This window comes from Oncorhynchus mykiss, chromosome 26, assembly GCF_013265735.2.
Source record: "Oncorhynchus mykiss isolate Arlee chromosome 26, USDA_OmykA_1.1, whole genome shotgun sequence".
Classification (NCBI taxonomy): Eukaryota; Metazoa; Chordata; class Actinopteri; order Salmoniformes; family Salmonidae; genus Oncorhynchus; species Oncorhynchus mykiss.
The window spans coordinates 28,460,465-28,481,669 of record NC_048590.1 but is presented as its reverse complement, the minus strand read 5'-3'; the positions used below and the strand labels follow the sequence as shown (position 1 = coordinate 28,481,669).

Here is a 21,205-nt window from a genome sequence, read left to right as displayed (position 1 = left end):
GAAGTGGATGGCTGCAAACTTTCTACTTTTAAACCCGGACAAAACAGAGATGCTTGTTCTAGGTCCCAAGAAACAAAGAGCTCTTCTGTTGAATCGGACAATTAATCTTAATGGTTGTACAGTAGTCTCAAATAAAACTGTGAAGGACCTCGGCGTTACTCTGGACCCTGATCTCTCTTTTGAAGAACATATCAAGACCATTTCAAGGACAGCTTTTTTCCATCTACGTAACATTGCAAAAATCAGAAACTTTCTGTCCAAAAATGATGCAGAAAAATTAATCCATGCTTTTGTCACTTCTAGGTTAGACTACTGCAATGCTTTACTTTCCGGCTACCCGGATAAAGCACTAAATAAACTTCAGTTAGTGCTAAATACGGCTGCTAGAATCCTGACGAGAACCAAAAAATTAGATCATATTACTCCAGTGCTAGCCTCCCTACACTGGCTTCCTGTAAAGGTAAGGGCTGATTTCAAGGTTTTACTGCTGACCTACAAAGCATTACATGGGCTTGCTCCTACCTATCTTTCTGATTTGGTCCTGCCGTACATACCTACACGAACGCTACGGTCACAAGACACAGGCCTCCCAATTGTCCCTAGAATTTCTTAGCAAACAGCTGGAGGCAGGGCTTTCTCCTATAGAGCTCCATTTTTATGGAATGGTCTGCCTACTACCCATGTGAGAGACGCAGACTCGGTCTCAACCTTTAAGTCTTTACTGAAGACTCATCTCTTCAGTGGGTCATATGATTGAGTGTAGTCTGGTCCAGGAGTGTGAAGGTGAACGGAAAGGCTCTGGAGCAACGAACCGCCCTTGCTGTCTCTGCCTGGCCGGTTCCCCTCTCTCCACTGGGATTCTCTGCCTCTAACCCTATTACAGGGGCTGAGTCACTGGCTTACTGGTGCTCTTTCATGCCGTCCCTAAGAGGGGTGCGTCACTTGAGTGGATTGAGTCAGTGACGTGATCTTCCTGTCTGGGTTGGCGCCCCCCTTGGGTTGTGCCGTGGCGGAGATCTTTGTGGGCTATACTCAGCCTTGTCTCAGGATGGTAAGTTGGTGGTTGAAGATATCCCTCTAGTGGTGTGGGGGCTGTGCTTTGGCAAAGTGGGTGGGGTTATATCCTTCCTGTTTGGCCCTGTCCGGGGGTATCATCGGATGGGGCCACAGTGTCTCCTGACCCCTCCTGTCTCAAAAGTAGTTTATGTGTCGGGGGGCTAGGGTCAGTTTGTTATATCTGGAGTATTTCTCCTGTCTTATCCGGTGTGAATTTAAGTATGCTCTCTCTAATTCTCTCAGAGGACCTGAGCCCTAGGACCATGCCTCAGGACTACCTGGCATGATGACTCCTTGCTGTCCCTAGTCCACCTGGCCGTGCTGCTGCTCGAGTTTCAGCTGTTCTGCCTGCAGCTATGGAATCCTGACCTGTTCACCGGACGTGCTACCTGTCCCAGACCTGCTTTTTTCAACTCTCTGGAGACAGCAGGAGCGGTAGAGATACTCTTAATGATCAGCTATGAAAAGCCAACTGACATTTACTCCTGAGGTGCTGACTTGCTGCACCCTCTACAACTACTGTGATTATCATTATTTGACCATGCTGGTCATTTATGAACATTTGAACATCTTGGCCATGTTGTTATAATCTCCACCCGGCACAGCCAGAAGAGGACTGGCCACCCCTCATAGCCTGGTTCCTCTCTAGGTTTCTTCCTAGGTTTTGGCCTTTCTAGGGAGTTTTTCCTAGCCACCGTGCTTCTACACCTGCATTGCTTGCTGTTTGGGGTTTAGGATGGGTTTCTGTACAGCACTTTTGAGATATCAGCTGATGTAAAAAGGGCTATATAAATACATTTGATTTGATGTCTTGAGAAATTAACTAGTCTTAAAACAGACAAATACTGTCATCAAAAAGTGCAGAATAAAAGTAATTCTCTGGGTTGTAGATATCAAACAACTATACTGAACAAAAATATAAACGCACCATGCAACAATATCAATGATTTTACTGAGTTACAGCTCATTTAAGGAAATCTGTCAATTGAAATAAATTCATTAGGCCCTAATCAATGGATTTCACGACTGGGCAGGGGCGCAGCCATGGGTGGGCATAGGCCTTTATTACCCCCCACAAAAGGCCTTTATTACAGACATGCAAACTCCTCAGTTCCATCAACTGTCCGTGTGACTTGTCTCAGATGATCCCGCAGGTAAAGAAGCCGAATATGGAAGTCCTGGGCTGGCATGGGTTATACGCGGTTTGCGGTTGTGAGGCCGGTTGGATCTACTGCCAAATTCTCTAAAATGACGGAGGGGGCTTATGGTAGAGAAATTAACATTACATTCTCTGGCAACAACTCTGGTGGACATTCCTACAGTCAGCATGCCAATTACACTCTCCCTCAAAACTTGAAATCCCTCAAAATATGTGGCATTGTGTTGTGACAAAACTGCACATTTTAGAGTGGCCTTTAATTGTCCCCAGCACAAGGTGCACCTGTGTAATTATCAAGCTGTTTAATCAGCTTCTTGATATGCCACACCTGTCAGGTGGCTGGATTACCTTGGCAAAGGAGAAATGCTCATTAACAGGGATGTAAACTAATTTGTACCCAACATTTGAGAGAAATATGCTTTTTGTGTGTATGGCACATTTCTGGGATCTTTAATTTCAGCTCATGAATCATGGGACCAACATTTTACATGTTGTGTTTATATTCTTGTTCAGTATAATATGAAAGGAGAATATTAGGTGGTATTTTCCATGCATTTGTTTTTCTAAATATGCTGCCATTTACTTTGGCATGTAATCAAAACATGTTTTCATCAAGATACAGAAGTTTTATTTCATTAAAACATTGATAGAAAATCCACTTACAGTTGTCAGAATGACAGTTCTGACATAATATATAAATTAAGTATCTCTTAAAAATAATGAATTATAGAGTATCGGATGTTAACAATATATCCATTCAACTAAAAGGATAAGAACATGTCAAACGATTTGGATGATCAAATTCTATGATAAATTACAATGCCTTCATTTGTAATGTAAGTCTTAATTACCAGTGAAAGGAAAGAATGCACTTTTTTCTTCCTTGGCAAGTAAAATGTACTCAAGTCAAATGTACACTTAAAAGCAGAGGATTTTGGCATGAAATCATACTCAACGTATGCATTCTGAAATTGGTAGTTTGGCAAAGATCAAGACACTAAGACTTTTAAAACCATTTAAACAAAGTGCTTTACCTTATAAAAGCACAAGTATAACATTTTGATTTAAGAGAAATGAAAAAGCCCATCATATTTTCCTTCATCAACAATCTGTAAACATACCAGCGTGTAAACATATGTTTTCTATCATTCATACAATACATTCTTTGATAGAGCACTCCACTGCATATGTACAGTCAATTCCCTCAAGAAAATCAAAGGCAAAAAGACATTCGCAGAAATCTTTGAGAATTGACCATATCAATTTCTTGATATTAATTCAATAGAGATATTACATAGAGCAATTTGAAAAAAATACATGTACTCCTAAAAATAGAGTATTATACTGCTCTATAACACCCATGAATAGAGCAGGGATCTCCAACCCTGTTTCTGGAGACCTACTGTCCTATAGGTTCAGTCCAACCTTAATCTAGTGCTCCTGATTATGTTAATTAGTTACAACTGGGGTTTGAGGTGAAAACCTACGGGAGGGTAGCGCTCCAGGAACAGGGTTGAGAGCCCTGGAATAGCGGAATAAAAAAAGAATACATCCATCACTGAATAAAAAAACAGCAGAGGAAATATTTTGCAAGTGTGTGTGCAAGAATGAGAAAGCAATGGCAACATGGTTTTTCAATGGAGTCTAATGTGGAGTCTGTGATTTCCTCAGTAAGCTATACAAAACTGCATTCACTGTCAATTGCGTACACATACACTGATTGTACAAAACAGGAAGAAAACACCTGCTCTTTCCATTACATAGACTGACCAGGTGAATCCAGCTGAAAGCTATGATCCCTTATGGATGTCACTTGTTAAATCCACTTCAATCAGTGGAGGAGGAGGAGACAGGTTAAAGAAGGATTTTTAAGCCTCGAGACAAGGATTGTGTCTGCCATTCAGAGGGTGAATGGGCAAAACAAAAGATTGAAGTGCCTTTGAAAGTGGTATGGTAGTAGGCGTCAGGCGCACCGGTTTATGTCAAGAACTGCAACACTGCTTGGTTTTTCACACTCAAGTTTCCCGTGGTCCACCACTCAAAATACATCCAGTCAACTTGACACAACTGTGGGAAGCATTGGAGTCATGGGCCAGCATCCCTGTGGAACGCTTTCGACACCAGTGTATATACGGTAATGTATATCGAAGTCCAATGTCAATCTCCTCATGATAGAATGTTTATCATAGATTAACAATAATATCTGTATGCTATAATGCATTTGATAAATTGTATATAGATCTGGTTTAAGTATACATACATATTTACGAGACACAAAAAAAACTATTTGTAAACTTCACAGACCAAGAGTGATTTAAGAAGTGACTTTCACTCATCATCCATCCCTTCCACTGTGCAGGAGAGAGGAGCACCAAAGACCTTGCTGTCTGTGATTGTTCTCCATCTTCTCAGACAGTTGTCAGGTCTGGACCTGGATATTAGGTGTTTTATCAGCATTAAACAGAACTACAGCACAAAACTTGGTGCTAGCCCTCAGTTCACTGGCAGTAACTGCCCTTTTAACATCTGCGCCATAGGCCACACACTCCCCTAATCTACTCCATCAAAGCCTTGTGCATTCTCTATGGCGATGTGTAGCTTCTCCCTCAGCTCCTCAAACGACTCATAGGGAGGCAGGTCCAGCCGGTTGAAGCTGAAGACGGTAAAACAGAACCAAATTCAAATGCACATTTGTTGCAGTAACCAGGTAGGACTATTAGCCAAACTGCTGTATTGTTAGTTACTCACCATGTGTGGGCTCTGGGTAGTTTGTCTCGTGTTCCCCACTGCTCAATGGTAAACAGCTGTGGTCCGTTAGACCCTGCGATTTCACAACATAAAACAAGATTAGGAGGTGAGAATCTTATACAAACACCTCAGGTTGCAACTCAGAATCCATGTTTCAAAGTTCATATCAATCTATGTAATGAAATAATGGTTAAAAACATAACCAGAATGTACCCTGTATTATACAAATGAGTCTTAATACAGAGAAGTAGAGAAGAGGACTCACCGTAGAGCTCTGCAAAGCCATTCATTGGGACCCGGGAGGTGCCAGTCACAAACTGCAACAGGCGGATACGCTTCTCTGCATCCATCAGCAGAACAGTCTGAGAATGACAAAATATAATTCAAATAGTTGGAATGAATATTGAGAATTCACCCAAAAACTAAGGCTGCACCAATGTGGAAATTCTGGGCCGATATCAGATATTTAGCGATATCCAACGCGTTCCTGGGAGTTCTCGCTTTCAGGAATGGGCTAATTATAGCTAATAGCTCAAACCATTTGGACGCTAAAGCCAAATTCATAGGAAGACCTTTTCTTCACATTGCCCCACCCACTTAAAAAAAAACGCCACAGACCACAGTCTCCATCATTGTCCTTTGTCTCCACATCAGACAGATAGACATAATATTTTTTTTGACCAATTATCGTCCGATACCGATATGGTCACCGATCAATCCTGCATCCCTAACAAAAACATTCTAGAATCAAGAGGCTTCTGTTCTAGTGGTGGAGTATCATCTTACCTTCCAGAACCACAGGATGACAGGCTGGTTGGGACAGTAGCCATTCTTGTACTTGGTGTTCTCCCTCCAGTCGTTCACATCCACGTCTCCCAGGCCACACATCAGGAGCTAAAGAGAGAGAAAAAAACAAGATAGAACATCACTCAACGATCTGGAAAGACAGGCTCTCAGTCATGCATACATTTCAGAGTGGTAGGAATGACACCCACCTCCAGCTCATTCTCGTCAAATATCTTGATGAGATCCTGGGGTATCAACTCATAGAATCCCTAAGACAAGAGAGAGGAACAAGCAATAAGTCAACCATTTCTTTCAATCTTATCAACTCAATCAAAACACCTCAATAAAACCTAGTGTTTACCTCCTTGAATGCGGTCATCTGCTTCAGTATCCTGTTCACGAACCTCCACTGCATGACAAGACTGACAAAGAAAAGGTTTACTTTGAAATGGAAGCATTCAAAATAATTTCAAATGTATCTAATGATGCAGACATTATGTGGTGGGTGGTGGTTTCACTGTCCATTAGCAAACCCTTCTAAGGCCAAATACGTGACTTTTGGGTCACTAACAGGTAACCAGCTGAACAGCACTACATGGCAGTGTGTATGAGGCGTGTTTCCTCTTTCTACCAGCAGAGGGCTCTGGTGCTTACTGGATGTATTCCTTCTTGTTGTCATCGGTGACGACTATTTCAGATCCTCCTGGCTTCAGCTCATGCTGGTGTGTCTAAAGAGGAGGAAATGTCATGTCAGCATGACTGATACCAGAGTACCACCTAGCATCGACTTTCTCTTCACTCAATAGGCACAAGATAGAACAGAAAATACTTGTGCCAAACAACAAATAGGAAGCAGGTCCCACCTGTCCAAAGAGCTCTTCGTCTATGGTGAACCTCAGATCCAGGTCTATCGGGTCATTCTCCAATATCCACTTCAGGGAGTTGAAGTACTCACTGTCCTGAAATAACAACACACAAACACCATTACCTCTTATGGTGAAACACAGCTGTTTTAGCTGTCTGATTTATCATGTCTCTACTATCTGATTAGGTGATGGGAAGATGTGAGAGTAATCTAGATAGTATTAGGTACCTACCACAGACTCCATGTCCTGTAGAGTAATGGGCTTCTGCAACATCATCTTGTAGAAAGGCCTGATGAAGAAGGCTAGAAAAAAAATAACATGTCAGGATCTGTTCAACACACACCTAATCCTTGTGGCCCAAGCATAGAGCTGTCCTCAGCTCTTAGTTTCTCTACACACACACACACACACACACACACACTCGTGTAACACTACGATTATACAAATTAATGATCTTTTACCAAACACAAAGTTCATGAGCGAAATCCCCAGCAGTGAGACTCACCATCCAGCAGCTTGCCATGGTAGACAGCCATGCCTGCCACACGGCCAATGAACTTGAAGTAGGACAGGTGGTCCTCATTGCAGAGGCCTGAGTTGGGGTTGATCTGCAGAGTGTAGTTGTCCCTGACACAGAACAGGCAGAGGAGAAACTTAAAACAGCTCTAAAGTCATCCAAATCCTTCTCTGATCCATTCCAGAACATATCCCATCATTAAAATTACTCATAATGCTGTCAGAGATGTTATTCACTAACAAGCCCCATTGAGGGCATGTTCCATTTTTCCTTGCCTGAAAATGGAATTCTAACACATTCAAATAGACTCACGTGGCAGAATACTCAAACAGCCCATAATAGGGGTTGAACATCTCCTTGGAAATGAGGAAGAACCACTCCCTGGCCACGCCACCGTAATCCAAGCCCTTCTCTCCCTCAAACTCCACCCACAGCCGAGCCTTCAGGAAGTCGGCCCTCTTGATTGACAGGATTCGTCTGTAGGAGTCCTCTAGCACGGCGTTCCGCCTGAGCTTCATCTCAAAGCGGTTGGGGATGTCAGCCTGGAATTGGAGATAGAGCAGGCTGAGTGAGTGGACTTTCTACTGAAGAGCTGAGTTGACATCAGGTCAGGGGATGTAGCTAGACTAAATGTCATAGAATATATTGTGAGGATGATTGAAAGAAAGACAAGATAGGCTTTTACAGTTTGAATGTGCTGTATATCTGGCCTATTTGTGAAATAAAAACAATGCTTACCGGTTTCTTCATCTTCTTCCGGAAGTATTCATACTTCTGTTTATAGTCTCTGGAGTAAGGCACAGCCTAAAATAGACATTGATGGGAGATCCAATGACCGGAAATCAATTATGAACACATGATGAATTACGCGGTTCTATGGACAACCTGGAGAACCTGACTCCAAAAAGAGAATGGGTCATATTGCATTCCTCATAAATTACTCTATCTCTCTAGCTATAGCTTTTTAAATATATAATCTGTACTTACTGGTCCAGTTATGGCTGAATTTTGCAATCTGGGATCATCCCATTGTGTGTTCTTCGTATCTGAAAATACATCAGATTTATTCAGCATTGGTAGTAGGCGTATGCATTTTTCACTATTTTAATACATTTTAATACATGTCATACATACTGTGATCTATGTAGAATATCCTCCCATCACTGTGGACCCTCTCCTCCCAGCCAGGCTAAGATAAGGGATAGCACAAACATTACTCCCACCATTTCCCCCCTTAAAAATCAACCATTCACTCAGCAATTTTCAACTTTAAGAGGCTCATCACATTGGGCTGCTAATTGCCTTCTTATAATGCTATTATTGGGTATGATATCATTGTAAAGCTTACCGGCATTGGCCCGAGGTCAGTTGGGTCTAGCGAAGGTCTCCTCCTCATGTGCACAGGAATCTTCAATCTGGGGTCTTCCTGTTAACAGCCAGATAAACAGGAAATAAGTCACACAAACAGGAAGGAGCAGTGAGAATGGCAGTATTGTCCAGTGGACATTCTGGCCACGATGATGCGTGACTAGACCCTATAGGTAGGGCCTGGGTGTATTTCTTGATCATGTGACCTGATCAAGAAAAACTACATATATAGTACCAGTCAAAAGTTTGGACACACTTACTCATTCAAGGTTTTTTCTTTATTTGTACTATTTTCTACATTGTAGAGTAATAGTGAAGACATCAAAACTATGAAATAACACATATGGAATCATGTAGTAACCAAAAAAGTGTAAATAAATCAAAATATATTGAATATTTGAGATTCTTCAAAGCAGCCACCCTTTGCCTTGATGACAGCTTTGCACACTCTTGGCATTCTCTCAAACCTGATTCATGAGGTAGTCACCTGGAATGCATTTCAATTAACAGATGTGCCTTGTTAAAAGTTAATTTGTGGAATTTCTTAACTTCTTAATGCGTTTGAGCCAATCAGTTGTGTTGCGACAAGGTTGGGATGGTTACAGAAGATTGCCAAGTAAGGCTAAAGACAATGTCCATATTATGGCAACAGCTCAAATAAGCAAAGAAAAACAACACTCCCTCATTACTTTAAGACACGAAGGTAAAGAACTTTAAAAGAACTTTGAAAGTTTCTTCAAGTGCAGTCGGAAAAAAACATCAAGCGCAATGATGAAAATGGCTCTCATGAGGCCCGCCAAAGGAAAGGAAGACCCAGAGTTACCTCTGCTGCAGAGGATAAGGTCATTAGAGTTACCAGCCTCAGAAATTGCAGCACAAATAAATGCTTCAGTGTTCAAGTAACAGACACATCTCATCATCAACTGTTCAGAGGAGACTGCATGAATCAGTCCTTCATGCTCGAATTGCTGCAAAGAAACCACTACTCAAGGACACCAATAACAAGAAGAGACTTGGGCCAAGAAACACGAGCAATGGAAATCTGTCATTTGGTCTGATGAGTCCAAATGTGCGATTTTTGGTTCCAACCTCCGTGTCTTTGTGAGACGCAGAATAGATGAACGGATGAGCTCTGCATGTGTGGTTCCCACCGTGAAGCATGGAGGTGGAGTGATGGTGTGGGGGTGCTTTGCTGGTGACACTGTCAGTGATATATTGAAAATTCAAGGCACACTTAACCAGCATGTTACCACAGCATTCTACAGCGATACGCCATCCCATCTGGTTTGCACTTAGTGGGATCAACATTTGTTTTTCAACAGGACAATGACCCAAAGCACACCTCCAAGCACACCTCCAAAGCACACCTCCATTTGACCAAGAACGAGAGTGATGGAGTGCTGCATCAGATGACCTGGCCTCCACAATCACCGGACCTCAATCCAATTGAGATGGTTTGGGATGAGTTAGACCACAGAGTGAAGGAAATGTAGCCAACAAGTGCTCAGCATATGTGGGAACTCCTTCAAGACTGTTGGAAAAGCATTCCTCATGAAGCTGGTTGAGAGAATGCCAAGAGTGTGCAAAGCTGTCATCATGGCAAAGGGTAGCTACTTTGAAGAATCTCAAATATAAAATATATTTTGAATTGTTTTACACTTTTTTGGTTACTACATGATTCCATGTGTGTTATTTCATAGTTTTGATGTCTTCATAATTACTGTACAATGTAGAAAATAGTACAAATAAAGAAAAACCCTTGAATGAGTAAGTGTATCCAAACTTTTGACTGGTACTCCATGTCCTTTTAAGAATGGCGGTATGCAGGTGCTTGCTCTCTCACCCAGGAAGTGGTCTTAGTGTTGTGGTCGATGAAGAAGGGTTTTCCGTTTGGGGCATTGCGGACCTCCCAGCCCGCCGGCATGAAGCCACACTCCCTCTGTGAGCCGGGGGAGTGCTGGGGGGAGCCCTCAGGAGGGAGCATGGGGGGCTGGTACACAGTGGCGTTCTGGGACAGAAGAGCCTGGGCTGCTGCCTCTGAGGTTATCTGGAACATGGAAGGAGAGATGAAGATTAACACTATTGGTATACTCAATAGGAGGGTGGACTGGATTCTATATCAACATTATCTACAGTGTTTTCGGAAAGTATTCAGACCCCTTGACTTTTTCCACTTTACGTTACAGCCGTAATCTAAAATTGATAATTGATTAAATTCAAAATTATCCTCAGCAATAGCCCCATAACTACAAAATGAAAACCGAAATACCTTATTTACATAAGTATTCAGACCCTTTGCTATGAGACTCGAAATTGAACTCAGGTGCATCACATTTCCATTGATCATCCTGGAGATGTTTCTACAACTGTATTGGAGTCCACATGTGGTAAATTCAATTGATTGGACATGATTTGAAAAGGCACACACCTGTCTATATAAAAGGTCCCACAGTTGACAGTGCATGTCAAAGCAAAAACCAAGCCATGAGGTCGAAGGAATTGTCTGTAGAGCTCCAAGACAGGATTGTATTGAGGCACAGATCTGGGTAAAGGCACCAAAACATTTCAGCAGATTTGAAGGTCCAAAAGAACACAGTGGCCGACGCCCGGCTGGTGGTGACGCTAGTAATACAGACGGATAAAGGGTTTAAGTCTCCTATAAGTACTTCGCAGGCTCTTGATGTCGGCCGGGTGTAAAAGCCCATTGTAAAGTCTGTTGGGAGGTTAGTCCTGCGGCTACTGATGCGCAGTATGTAATCTGCAGAATAGGGTCTATCGACACCGCTCGCGTGACTCGACTGGGTCTCCATCATTCTTAAATGGAAGATGTCTGTAACAACCAAGACTCTTCCTAGAGCTGGCTGCCCTGCCAAATTGAGCAATCGGGGGAGAAGGGCCTTGATAGTCACTCTGACAGAGCTCTAGAGTCCCTCTGTGGAGATGGGAGAGATAACCATCTCTGCAGCACTCCACCAATCAGGCCTTTATGGTAGAGTGGCCAGACGGAAGCCACTCCTCAGTAAAAGGCACATGACAGCCCGCTTGGAGTTTGCCAGAAGGCACCTAAAGGACTCTCAGACCATGAAAAACATGATTCTCTGGTTTGATGAAACCAAGATTGAATTGTTTGGCCTGAACGTCAAGCATCACACCTGGAGGAAACCTGGCACCATCCCTACGGTGAAGCGTGGTGGCAGTCATGCTGTGGGGATGTGTTTCAGCGGCAAGGACTGGGAAACTAGTCAAGATCGAGGCAAAGATAAACGGAGAAAAGCACAGAGAGATCCATGATGAAAAACTGCTCCAGAGCGCTCAGGACCTCAGACTGGGGTGAAGGTTCACCTTCCAACAACGACCCTAAGCACACAGGCAAGACAACGCAGGGCTTCGGGACAAGTCTCTGAATGTCCTTTAGTGGAACAGGAACTTCAACCCGATCAAACATATTTGGAGACCTGAAAATAGCGTGCAGCAATGCTCTCCATCCAACCCCACAGAGCTTGAGAGCATCTGCAGAGAATAATGGGAGAAATTCCCCAAATACAGGTGTGCCAAGCTTGTAGCGTCATACCCAAGAGTACTCGATGCTGTAATCGCTGCCAAAGGTGCTTCAACAAAGTACTGAGTAAGGGTCTGAATACTTATGTAAATGTATTTTCTTATAAAATTAGCAAAAGTTTCTAAAAACCGGTTTTTGCTTTGTCATTATGGGATATTGTGTGTAGAATGATGAGGGGAAAAAAACAATTTAATCATTTTTAGAATAAGGCTGTAACCTACCAAAATGTGGAATGTCAAGGGGTCTAAATACTTTCCGAAGGCACTGGAACTACACAAGTTAAGTAGGTCCTGATTGGCTTTTCACATGACTTTGAATACTTCTTCAGTGCACTGTGGTTTGAGAGAGTGAGAGCAAAAGAAGGAGGAATGCAGCCTACCTGGATGAGTGGCCGTGTCCAAGTGGTTATCCTGCTGTTGTGATTAACGTAGTAGGGTCTGCTCTTACTATCCTGCTTCTCCTCCCAGCCTGGAGGCAGCCCCGCTGAGGTTGCTAACAACTATTGAACAACATAAAGAGAGAGAGGCATCAAACAATCCATACAACAATACCTCAAGTGAATAGAACAATAACTTCCTCTGAATCACTGAGCTACATGCTCAAACCTGATGACTGCATTCTCACTGTCCTTGCATCATCTCGGAAAACTATGGAAGCCACACTTACATGCTAAACCTGAGCTCAGATGACCCTATCCCACAAATACTGCTGTAATACACGAGTGTTGTGCTTCGGTGTGTGTGTGCGTGTGTGTGTGAGGGCGGAGGGGATTCAGGGAATGCAACACACCACAGGATGAACAGGGTGTTCCTCTACGGTCAGAGTCTGGGCACTGCCTCTGCGACTGGAGTGACTTGAATGACTGGAAGGGCCCTGCAGCTGAAGCGAGCAAGACGACAGAAACCACAGTTATTACCCATACACGTGTTAATAGGCACATATTCTCCAGCTCTAGACAGGCACTAATACCCGTCTTACAGTAAAATATTACAGTCCCTCCAAGATTACGCAATTGCATTTGAAATGTTTTTTTAAATCAACAATATTATGCAAGGACTTGCAACTCCAACCAATCAGCTGTGCACATATACGGTTCAATCAAGCCACACAGATAAAAACTTTGCATATTGCCATGTAAAATGTTAGAATTGACATCGCAAAATCAATGTTTTGCATATCACAAAAAATCCCAGTGAAATCCTGGAGGGAATGATTATAGCTGTGTTGTTATAACACAAGCTATAACGTGTGTTTCAGTCCCTTCTTGGAACTGTGGAGGACGCATATCCCCAGGAGGCTTTGGGTGTCGGTCGATTAATAACGGGAGCCCGGTCAGCGCTGGCCAGTAAATTATTCACCTGGAGGGAGGTACGTCGGTTGCCGGATGTGGCACCCGAGGCCTGGAGGCGACTGAGCTCATCACAGAAGGAGTGAAACTCCAGGGGGGAGTGGGGTGGAGGGGGGGAGCGCTGGCTGTTGTACAAGGTGGACTCATCCTCTGTCATGATTTCCCAGCTCTGGAGCAGACAGGAAACAAGACAAATGAAGAGTTTACCATCTGTTCTGAAGGATGTCTTAATAGTGTTACGTCACTGTCTTCTTATCTGGCTATAAGCTAAGAAAACAGTTCTGGCCTGCTTGTTCTGGCACGGAGTGACGTTATTACACAAAACTGACATGTGATATGACTTCAGTAGTGCAACTTTATTGTGGGACTTTGAGGAACACCCTGATCCTGAACTTGATCTTGTTAAGGGCCATCCTGACATTTAGTCATTTGCTCGGTTAGCAGCCTCTAAAGAGAGGGGCTAGGACCAGAAAACATGGTCGTAAGATATTGTCCTTATAAACTCAGCAAAAAAAGAAACATCCTCACTGTCAACTGCGTTTATTTTCAGCAAACGTGTAAATATTTGTATGAACATAACAAGATTCAACAATTGAGAAAAACTGAACATGTTCCACAGACATGTGACTAACAGAAATTGAATAATGTGTCCCTGAACAAAGGCGGGGTCAAAATCTAAAGTAACAGTCAGTATCTGGTGTGGCCACCAGCTGCAATAAGAACTGCAGTGCATCTCCCCCTCATGGACTGCACCAGATTTGCCAGTTCGGCATGTGAAAACCCACTCTTCCACCAAGACACATGCAAGTTCCCGGACATATCTGGGGGGAATGGTCCTAGCCCTCACCCTCCGATCCAACAGGTCCCAAACGTGCTCAATGGGATTGAGATCCAGGCTCTTCGCTGGCCATGGCAGAACACGGACATTCCTGTCTTGCACGAGATCATGCACAGAATGAGCAGTATGGCTGGTGGCATTGTCATGCTGGAGGGTCATGTCAGGATGAGCCTACAGGAAGGGTACCACATGAGGGAGGATGTCCTCCCTGTAACGCACAGTGTTGAGATTGCCTGCAATGACAACAAGCTCAGTCCGATGATGCTGTGATACACCGCCCCAGACCATGACGGACCCTCCATCTCCAAATCGATCCCACTCCAGAGTACAGGCCTCAGTGTAACACTCATTCCTTCGACGATTAACACGAATCCGATCATCACCCCTGGTGAGACAAAACCGCGACTCGTCAGTGTAAAGCACCTTTTTCGACAGTCCTGTCTGGTCCAGTGACGATGGGCTTGTGCCCACAGGCGACGTTGTTGCCGGTGATGTCTGGTGAGGACCTGCCTTACAACAGGCATACAAGCCCTCAGTCCAGCCTCTCTCAGCCTATTGCGGACAGTCTGAGCACTGATGGAGTGATTGTGCTTTCCTGGTGTAACTCGGGCAGATGTTGTTGCCATCCTGTACCTGTCCCGCAGGTGTGATGTTTGGATGTACCAATCCTGTGCAGGTGTTGTTACACACGGTCTGCCATTGCGACTGTCCGTCCGGTCTCCCTGTAGCTCTCTCTTAGGCGTCTCACAGTACAAACATTGCAATTTATTGCCCTGGCCACATCTACAGTCCTCATGCCTCTTTGCATTATGCCTAAGGCACGTTCACACAGATGAGCAGGGACCGTGGGCATCTTTCTTTTGGTGTTTTTCAGAGTCAGTACAAAGGTCTCTTTAGTGTCCTAAGTTTTCATAACTGTGACCTTAATTTGTAAGCTGTTAGTGTTTTAACGGCCATTCCACAGGTGCATGTTCATTAATTGTTTGTGGTTCATTGAACAAGCATGGGAAACTGTGTTTAAACACTTTACAATGAAGATCTGTGAAGTTATTGGATTTTTACGAATTATCTTTGAAAGATAGGGTCCTGAAAAAGGGACTTTTCTTTTTTTGCTGAGTTTAGGTCCGGGCCTATATACCTTAGATAGGTCGTATAGTTGGACTGCACACCACGTACAGTTGTTTCATAATCGTACCAGAGACCGCAAAAGGATATAATAGAGTCTCGTCTCCATTTCAATATCAAATTCAGGAGAATAACTGTAATTCCATTTATGAATTTAAAGTGTCATTTAACTTTAATGTGAATTTTTCAATACATTAATTGAACTTCGATTGACTTGAAAGTTACCTCAGGAGACTCGTGTCTGTCGTTGGAGTCTTCTTGGTCGGAGATCTGCCTGCGGGCGGTGAAGGCGTGCTGGGCCTCCATGTGGATGTTCTGCCTTTGCTCTGCCTCCACCTGGCTGTCTCTACACAGGGAAACACACATACATACTCAGAGTCAACTTTTCATCTCTTGAACAACCAGGTGTTAGTGTATTCCAATACTACCATTGTGTTGAAATAGTGCTAGATTAAGTTCAAGCTGTCAAAATAAAAGGACATGACAGGAGAACCCCAGACTTACTGTACTATGGGCCTGTGCCACTGTGTCGTCCTGGTTTCGTGGTTGACATAGTAGGTCCTGCCCAGGTTGTCCTGCCTCTCCTCCCAGCCAGGGGGCATTGCAGGCAGCAGGTGGTTGTGCCTGGGACCAGACATGTCCTGGCCCTCTAGAAACTCCCAGCTAGGCTGCACAACAAAAACAACTGTTACACAACACGGCACATGCAGATGTCAACATTGCCCAAATCCTCTACATACGTTTGTTCAAGTCAAACAAGGTCTTGGCCACTACTCAGAAAATTCAGTGGCAATCATAGGGACTTGTAATTTATTGAAGTGTGGCTTCAAATCATTCTAAGGAAGATGTCGGCATATTCATCAAAGGCCATGGACCCATGGTGAGACAAATATAGATTGGCCTTTTGGACATGGTGTTCCTAGCCACTGCTTACATTAAGCATGTTCAAGAATGATGACAGGCTGGTTTTATCAAAACTACATCAGGAGGGAGATGGCAGGCAATCAGCCAGCTTGGCTTGACATTGGTAAAACAAGCCTAGTGTCTTTTCTCCTGGCTCTGAGCACCAATATGCTGTTACATGTATATACTGAAGCACGCCGGCTGAGCAACAGCCAAGGCACGTAGATTAGACACAGTCTAATCAAAGGAGGAGGGGGGTGACTGCGTGGGAATATTCAATATCAGGGGGTCAAGGGGGACAGAGGGCAGGAGGACAGGGGGCAGGTTGGTTGGGTGGGTGGCGGTCTTACATCCATGTCTTCAGTCTGTTCTGCAGCATCCTCTGAGTTGTTTTTGGGTAGGTAGGTCATCTTCAGACGGAGATGACCCTTGACCCTGGATTTGTGACTACATCAAAACAAAAAGTAAACACTTCACAAAAAAAATGACATGGAAAACAGTGCACTTTCTAAATCAGAGTAATGTGAGCCTCTTAGGTATATCAAATACACAATAAATGTCATTCGAACAATTTATCATTGTGACGGACTCAAACATGAAATTGAGCTTTCTCCGAGGTAAAATCAATATGTACCTCATGTAGCTATTTGAGCTTAATTTATACACCTCAGGAAATAAGGTTATTGAATGTTAGGCAAACTCACTGGAATGGAACTCAAGATATTATTCAAATTAATTTATGCAATGCCAAGAGGCTGAATGTGATAAGAATGTCACAAAGTAAATCCATGTTAAACCAGGAAGGATAAGCAGCTTGAATAATCATGAAATAATGCCAACCTTCTCGGGTGAAGTAGAAAATCCTTGAATGTGTATGGCCTTTCAATGTTAGGATTTTCTGTCTGAAAAAATAAATAAAAATAAAAGTATTTAAAAACCAGTTGAAATGCTCTATAAAGATATTTGCTGTATAACATCTACGCATGCAGTAACTGTATAATATATGAACAGTAAACAAGTCCTGTATAGACAGTGGACAGATGTACAATAGGTCTACTGTAAATGCCATCTAAAAGGTAGGAAAAAGTAACAAACATGGAGGACTGCATTTCCATAACTATGGACAACGTTGTGGAACGGACTCTGACATGAGGGGTATGTTTACATGAGTGCGCTTATGAAGAGTTCATGGGTGAAGATAACTATGTAAAGTGTACAGATCTCCAACAAATTATATCTAAAGGAGAACATGGAACACCAAACAGCACAGAATAGCCTACACCTTTAGACGTGGGATTGGAAACATGTTGATTTAGGAGAATTGGTTTCCACATACATTATGCAAGTAAACAATTTCCTTGCACTTGACTCACCGGTATCTGGTGTAATGGCACGTCCACCTGCCCCAGAAAGTCATCACGTGTCTGCGGAAGGATATAAGAGATTGTAATGGGGAGTCATGTACAGTAGTCATTCATGAGTCAGTCCAACAAAAAAGGGAGTGGTTACAATGTATCGGCATGTTTGCCGGCTCGCACGCACGCACACACACACCTACCTACCTCTCAAGTGCAAAAGGTATGAGTCACACACACCTACCTACCTCTCAAGTGCAAAAGGTATGAGTCACAACACACACACACACACACACACACACACGACTAGCCAAGATAGATAATCATTTTCCATGATACAGCCACCTTTACAGCACGTGCCATCAGCCCTCATGGATGATTTAGTTGTAAATGTATTCATTGGCACATTATACACATATTTCTATTAGACAAGGTGTTCCAAAAAATGCCACTGCACACAACCCCAAATTGACATCAGAAAATGCTGGGGACCCTATCTGGAAAAATGATATCTAGTTAAAGGGAAACGTCAGGATTCTAGCAATGAAGCCCTTTATCCACTTCCTCAGAGTCAGATGAACTCATGGATAGCATTTGTACGTCTCTGTGTGCATTTTGAATCAATGCAATAGCCACTTTCAATGCAACATAACAAAATAAAATGAATTATGCAAGAATTATTATGCAAAACTAACTACGCAAGAGATTTTGTTGGCAGAGCACATCGGAGTAGGATTTCTATTGCATTGGCAGGCACGACTCAGGCCTGCACTCTACGTGCGCCATAACCAAATCAGAGCTGCAGTAGGCCTATATGCAAATCAACCATTGCCATATACGGATTTGTGCCATTCACTTTGAACTGGACTGTTTTACAGCATGAACGATTATTATGCACTTGTTTTGAGATCAAAGCGAGAGCTACATGTAGCCACGTGTGTACATTTGGTCATATTCTTTGCTAGTTAGTGATTTATTAGCCAATTTATAGCTAATTTGTAGTCAGAAATGTGGGAGTGATTGCATCCTACAAGAACACAAAATGTGAACATTTCTAGCCATCTTTGAAAAGCGAGTTAGGGAAAGAGCTTTTTTTGTGTCCTAAATGGCCAGTGTTGTATTTAAAAAAAGGCTTGAATAAGCTAAGTAGCTAATAGGCAGAGGGTAGGATAATTTGTCTGATTCTCTATAATAACGGTATGGGGATAATAATATATTTTATTTTGTAAAGTGGTTTCTTGCATCAAACAAAATGTTCAGTCACCTCATCTGAAGGACAAATGGATAAACAGGTTAATGCCAAGCTTGCATGTTTTTTTCAAAAGTCTCAAGGAATGTAGGCCTACATTGAACACTACACATTGGCTGCTTCTGTAGGCTGAATGATAGAACCGCTATTTCCATGTTAAAATGTTATGTGATGCATTTTCTTCAGTATTTTTTATGGTAGGCCCCTCTGGTAGGGCTAGATTATTATCAAATCGTCACAGTAGCCTACCTGGTCACTATTAAAATAGTAAATTAAAGGGTGTACAACCTCAGTGTTCACAAAGGAAGTTGCACAGAATTTTCACAACATTGAAGTTTGCTCTCAGCAGACCTTAAATTTGCTCAGTGCTGCAAAAATTAGAGGGAACAACGCATTCGGTCACCTGTTATTCATTATCGATAGTCTGATTACTGTAGCTAACCAGCTTGGTCTTGGAAAACAGTGTTTGCCAGCTACTGTACAGTATCTTTACACGACCTTGGAAGGAAAAGCAGGTCATTCTTGCATCAGCCAGGACAACACTCAGATGTGATGCAAAAAACGAGCATGAAAAAAAAAACTTCACTGCCTGGGGACTGATCGTCATGATTAGGGAGATTCAATGTTTACATTACGAGACTGTCATTCATCTCATTCTCCTCATTCTCATGCTTGGTGTCTTGTTTATCCTCTGTGTTTGGCCACAACACTGAACTGCTGATCATGATTCTGGGGCTGCTACTCTTTTGCCCTTTAAACAGCCAAATAGGGGTTAAGGTGTATCGACTGATCAGGAGAAATGGTCACTTTATCAGGCTCAGTGAAGTATCAGGGCTCATATCAAGATGGTGCTTAGCCTTGTCAATGTCCAAAAGGCATCTGGTCAGCTCACAAGAAATAGGCAAGGAACACAGAGAGGCAGAGGGAAGAAGAGAGTGGGAAAGACAGAGAGACAGAGAGAAAGTAAGTAAGGAGGGAGGAGATGTACCCACAGTGGAGGCCATGAGGGCTCGCCTCTGACTCCAAAGCTCTCACCGCGTGGCTAATTCTGGCAGCACGCTTTTGTCTACCTTCTCTTCACGCTCCACTGACAGGCTACACATACACCAGCGTTTTGAGTCTAGTTTTCCCTACATCAGAGATAACTCTTACTTTGAGACTAACAGTGTCAAAATACAGGAACATATGGTATCAGTCAGCCCTTTTTAAATAGCACAAGCCATTGCCTGGCAACAGTACTGTTGGAGCTAATAAAAGTAGAATATACCAGTCAAAAATGTCAACAAAAGTGTCCTGTGGAATAAATGTAATAAACATGTCTTGCAACTGTTATTCAGATTATGTTTCCAGAGGAGCTTCACTTAGAGTCTATCACTGGATTAAAATAAGTCATAAAACAGGAGCACAGATGCTTATGACCTGCTGGGCTTAAGCAAGAGGTATGCAGCGGAGGGTCTCATGTCCTAAATGAGATTATATAAGAGTTCAGCTGTTATAAAGATAGCTCTTTGGCTAATTGCTGGTGCAGGTCTTACTTGACAAGCTGCTAAATGCAAAGAGGGAGAGGGAGCAAGGGAACATGAGTGATAGAGGGGGAGAAGGACTGACACATGATGCTTTACAAACACGGTCTAGCAGGGGGACCCGCGAGGAAGGGAACACACCATCCTTTTACTGTAAAAGGCTCCGTCTCCAAACACCCTCTACCTTCATAACATGATCCCCAGGCCTGCGGACGGCTGGCATAAATGAGCGCTACTCTAGTATTACGTTGTTCAATTTGAATTCATAGGGCTGGCCAGTGCAACAGCGGGCCAGACTATCTGGAGTCGGGGGGAATATTTCAGAGGAGCTTTATTTATAGCGAGAGGGGGGGGCCCTGCTTTTCCCACAACTAAATTTAGTCAGGGGTAAATACTTAAACTGATTACTCAAAGCATTAATAGAATAATAAAAACAGAGAACCCCTCTTAACCAAAGCACGTGTGTACAGAAACACAAGGCCGCCGCAGACAAGTATCGCAAGAGGGAGGCTTTCTTTTCTTTCTCTTTTAGCTGGGTGCAAGTATGTTAATGGTTTACTGTTATACAACTGAATACCTTTGAATGTTTGTCCACATTGGGCTTGTTAATCGCATGACTTAGCTGTAGCTGTCTTCTCAGTTACTGAACTTTGCTCCTGCTTGCTCGCAGGGAGCCCAAAGGCTGAGTAAACAGAGCAACATGTAGGGTACAGACTGAGCACTGAGCAATTAAGGAGGTAGCATTATCAAATGGACATCACTGAAGGTTACACACAAACTCTTAGCCATCTCTCAGAGAGTAGGT

General features: G+C 43.1%; 1 protein-coding gene across 3 annotated transcripts in view; it reads right to left on the bottom strand.

The window, feature by feature from the left end:
- Window positions 1–2,820: 2,820 nt before the first annotated feature.
- The window catches only part of LOC110506546 (NEDD4 E3 ubiquitin protein ligase), a 41,124-nt gene continuing 22,739 nt past the window's right edge, over window positions 2,821–21,205 (bottom strand). For all 3 annotated transcript variants that reach the window (XM_021586248.2, XM_036963407.1, XM_021586247.2), the window contains 24 exons: window positions 17,647–17,697; window positions 17,114–17,175; window positions 16,624–16,720; window positions 15,875–16,038; window positions 15,596–15,716; window positions 13,418–13,576; window positions 12,849–12,938; window positions 12,439–12,558; window positions 10,344–10,547; window positions 8,481–8,558; window positions 8,267–8,321; window positions 8,120–8,178; window positions 7,871–7,936; window positions 7,445–7,674; window positions 7,121–7,242; window positions 6,847–6,917; window positions 6,613–6,708; window positions 6,404–6,477; window positions 6,111–6,171; window positions 5,959–6,018; window positions 5,750–5,857; window positions 5,229–5,325; window positions 4,964–5,036; window positions 2,821–4,868 (listed from right to left, as the gene is read on the bottom strand). In XM_021586248.2, coding sequence (XP_021441923.2) covers window positions 4,766–4,868; window positions 4,964–5,036; window positions 5,229–5,325; window positions 5,750–5,857; window positions 5,959–6,018; window positions 6,111–6,171; window positions 6,404–6,477; window positions 6,613–6,708; window positions 6,847–6,917; window positions 7,121–7,242; window positions 7,445–7,674; window positions 7,871–7,936; window positions 8,120–8,178; window positions 8,267–8,321; window positions 8,481–8,558; window positions 10,344–10,547; window positions 12,439–12,558; window positions 12,849–12,938; window positions 13,418–13,576; window positions 15,596–15,716; window positions 15,875–16,038; window positions 16,624–16,720; window positions 17,114–17,175; window positions 17,647–17,697 — 2,421 coding nt within the window. In that variant the 3' untranslated portion in view covers window positions 2,821–4,765. The remainder of the gene's footprint in view (window positions 4,869–4,963; window positions 5,037–5,228; window positions 5,326–5,749; window positions 5,858–5,958; window positions 6,019–6,110; window positions 6,172–6,403; window positions 6,478–6,612; window positions 6,709–6,846; window positions 6,918–7,120; window positions 7,243–7,444; window positions 7,675–7,870; window positions 7,937–8,119; window positions 8,179–8,266; window positions 8,322–8,480; window positions 8,559–10,343; window positions 10,548–12,438; window positions 12,559–12,848; window positions 12,939–13,417; window positions 13,577–15,595; window positions 15,717–15,874; window positions 16,039–16,623; window positions 16,721–17,113; window positions 17,176–17,646; window positions 17,698–21,205) is intronic.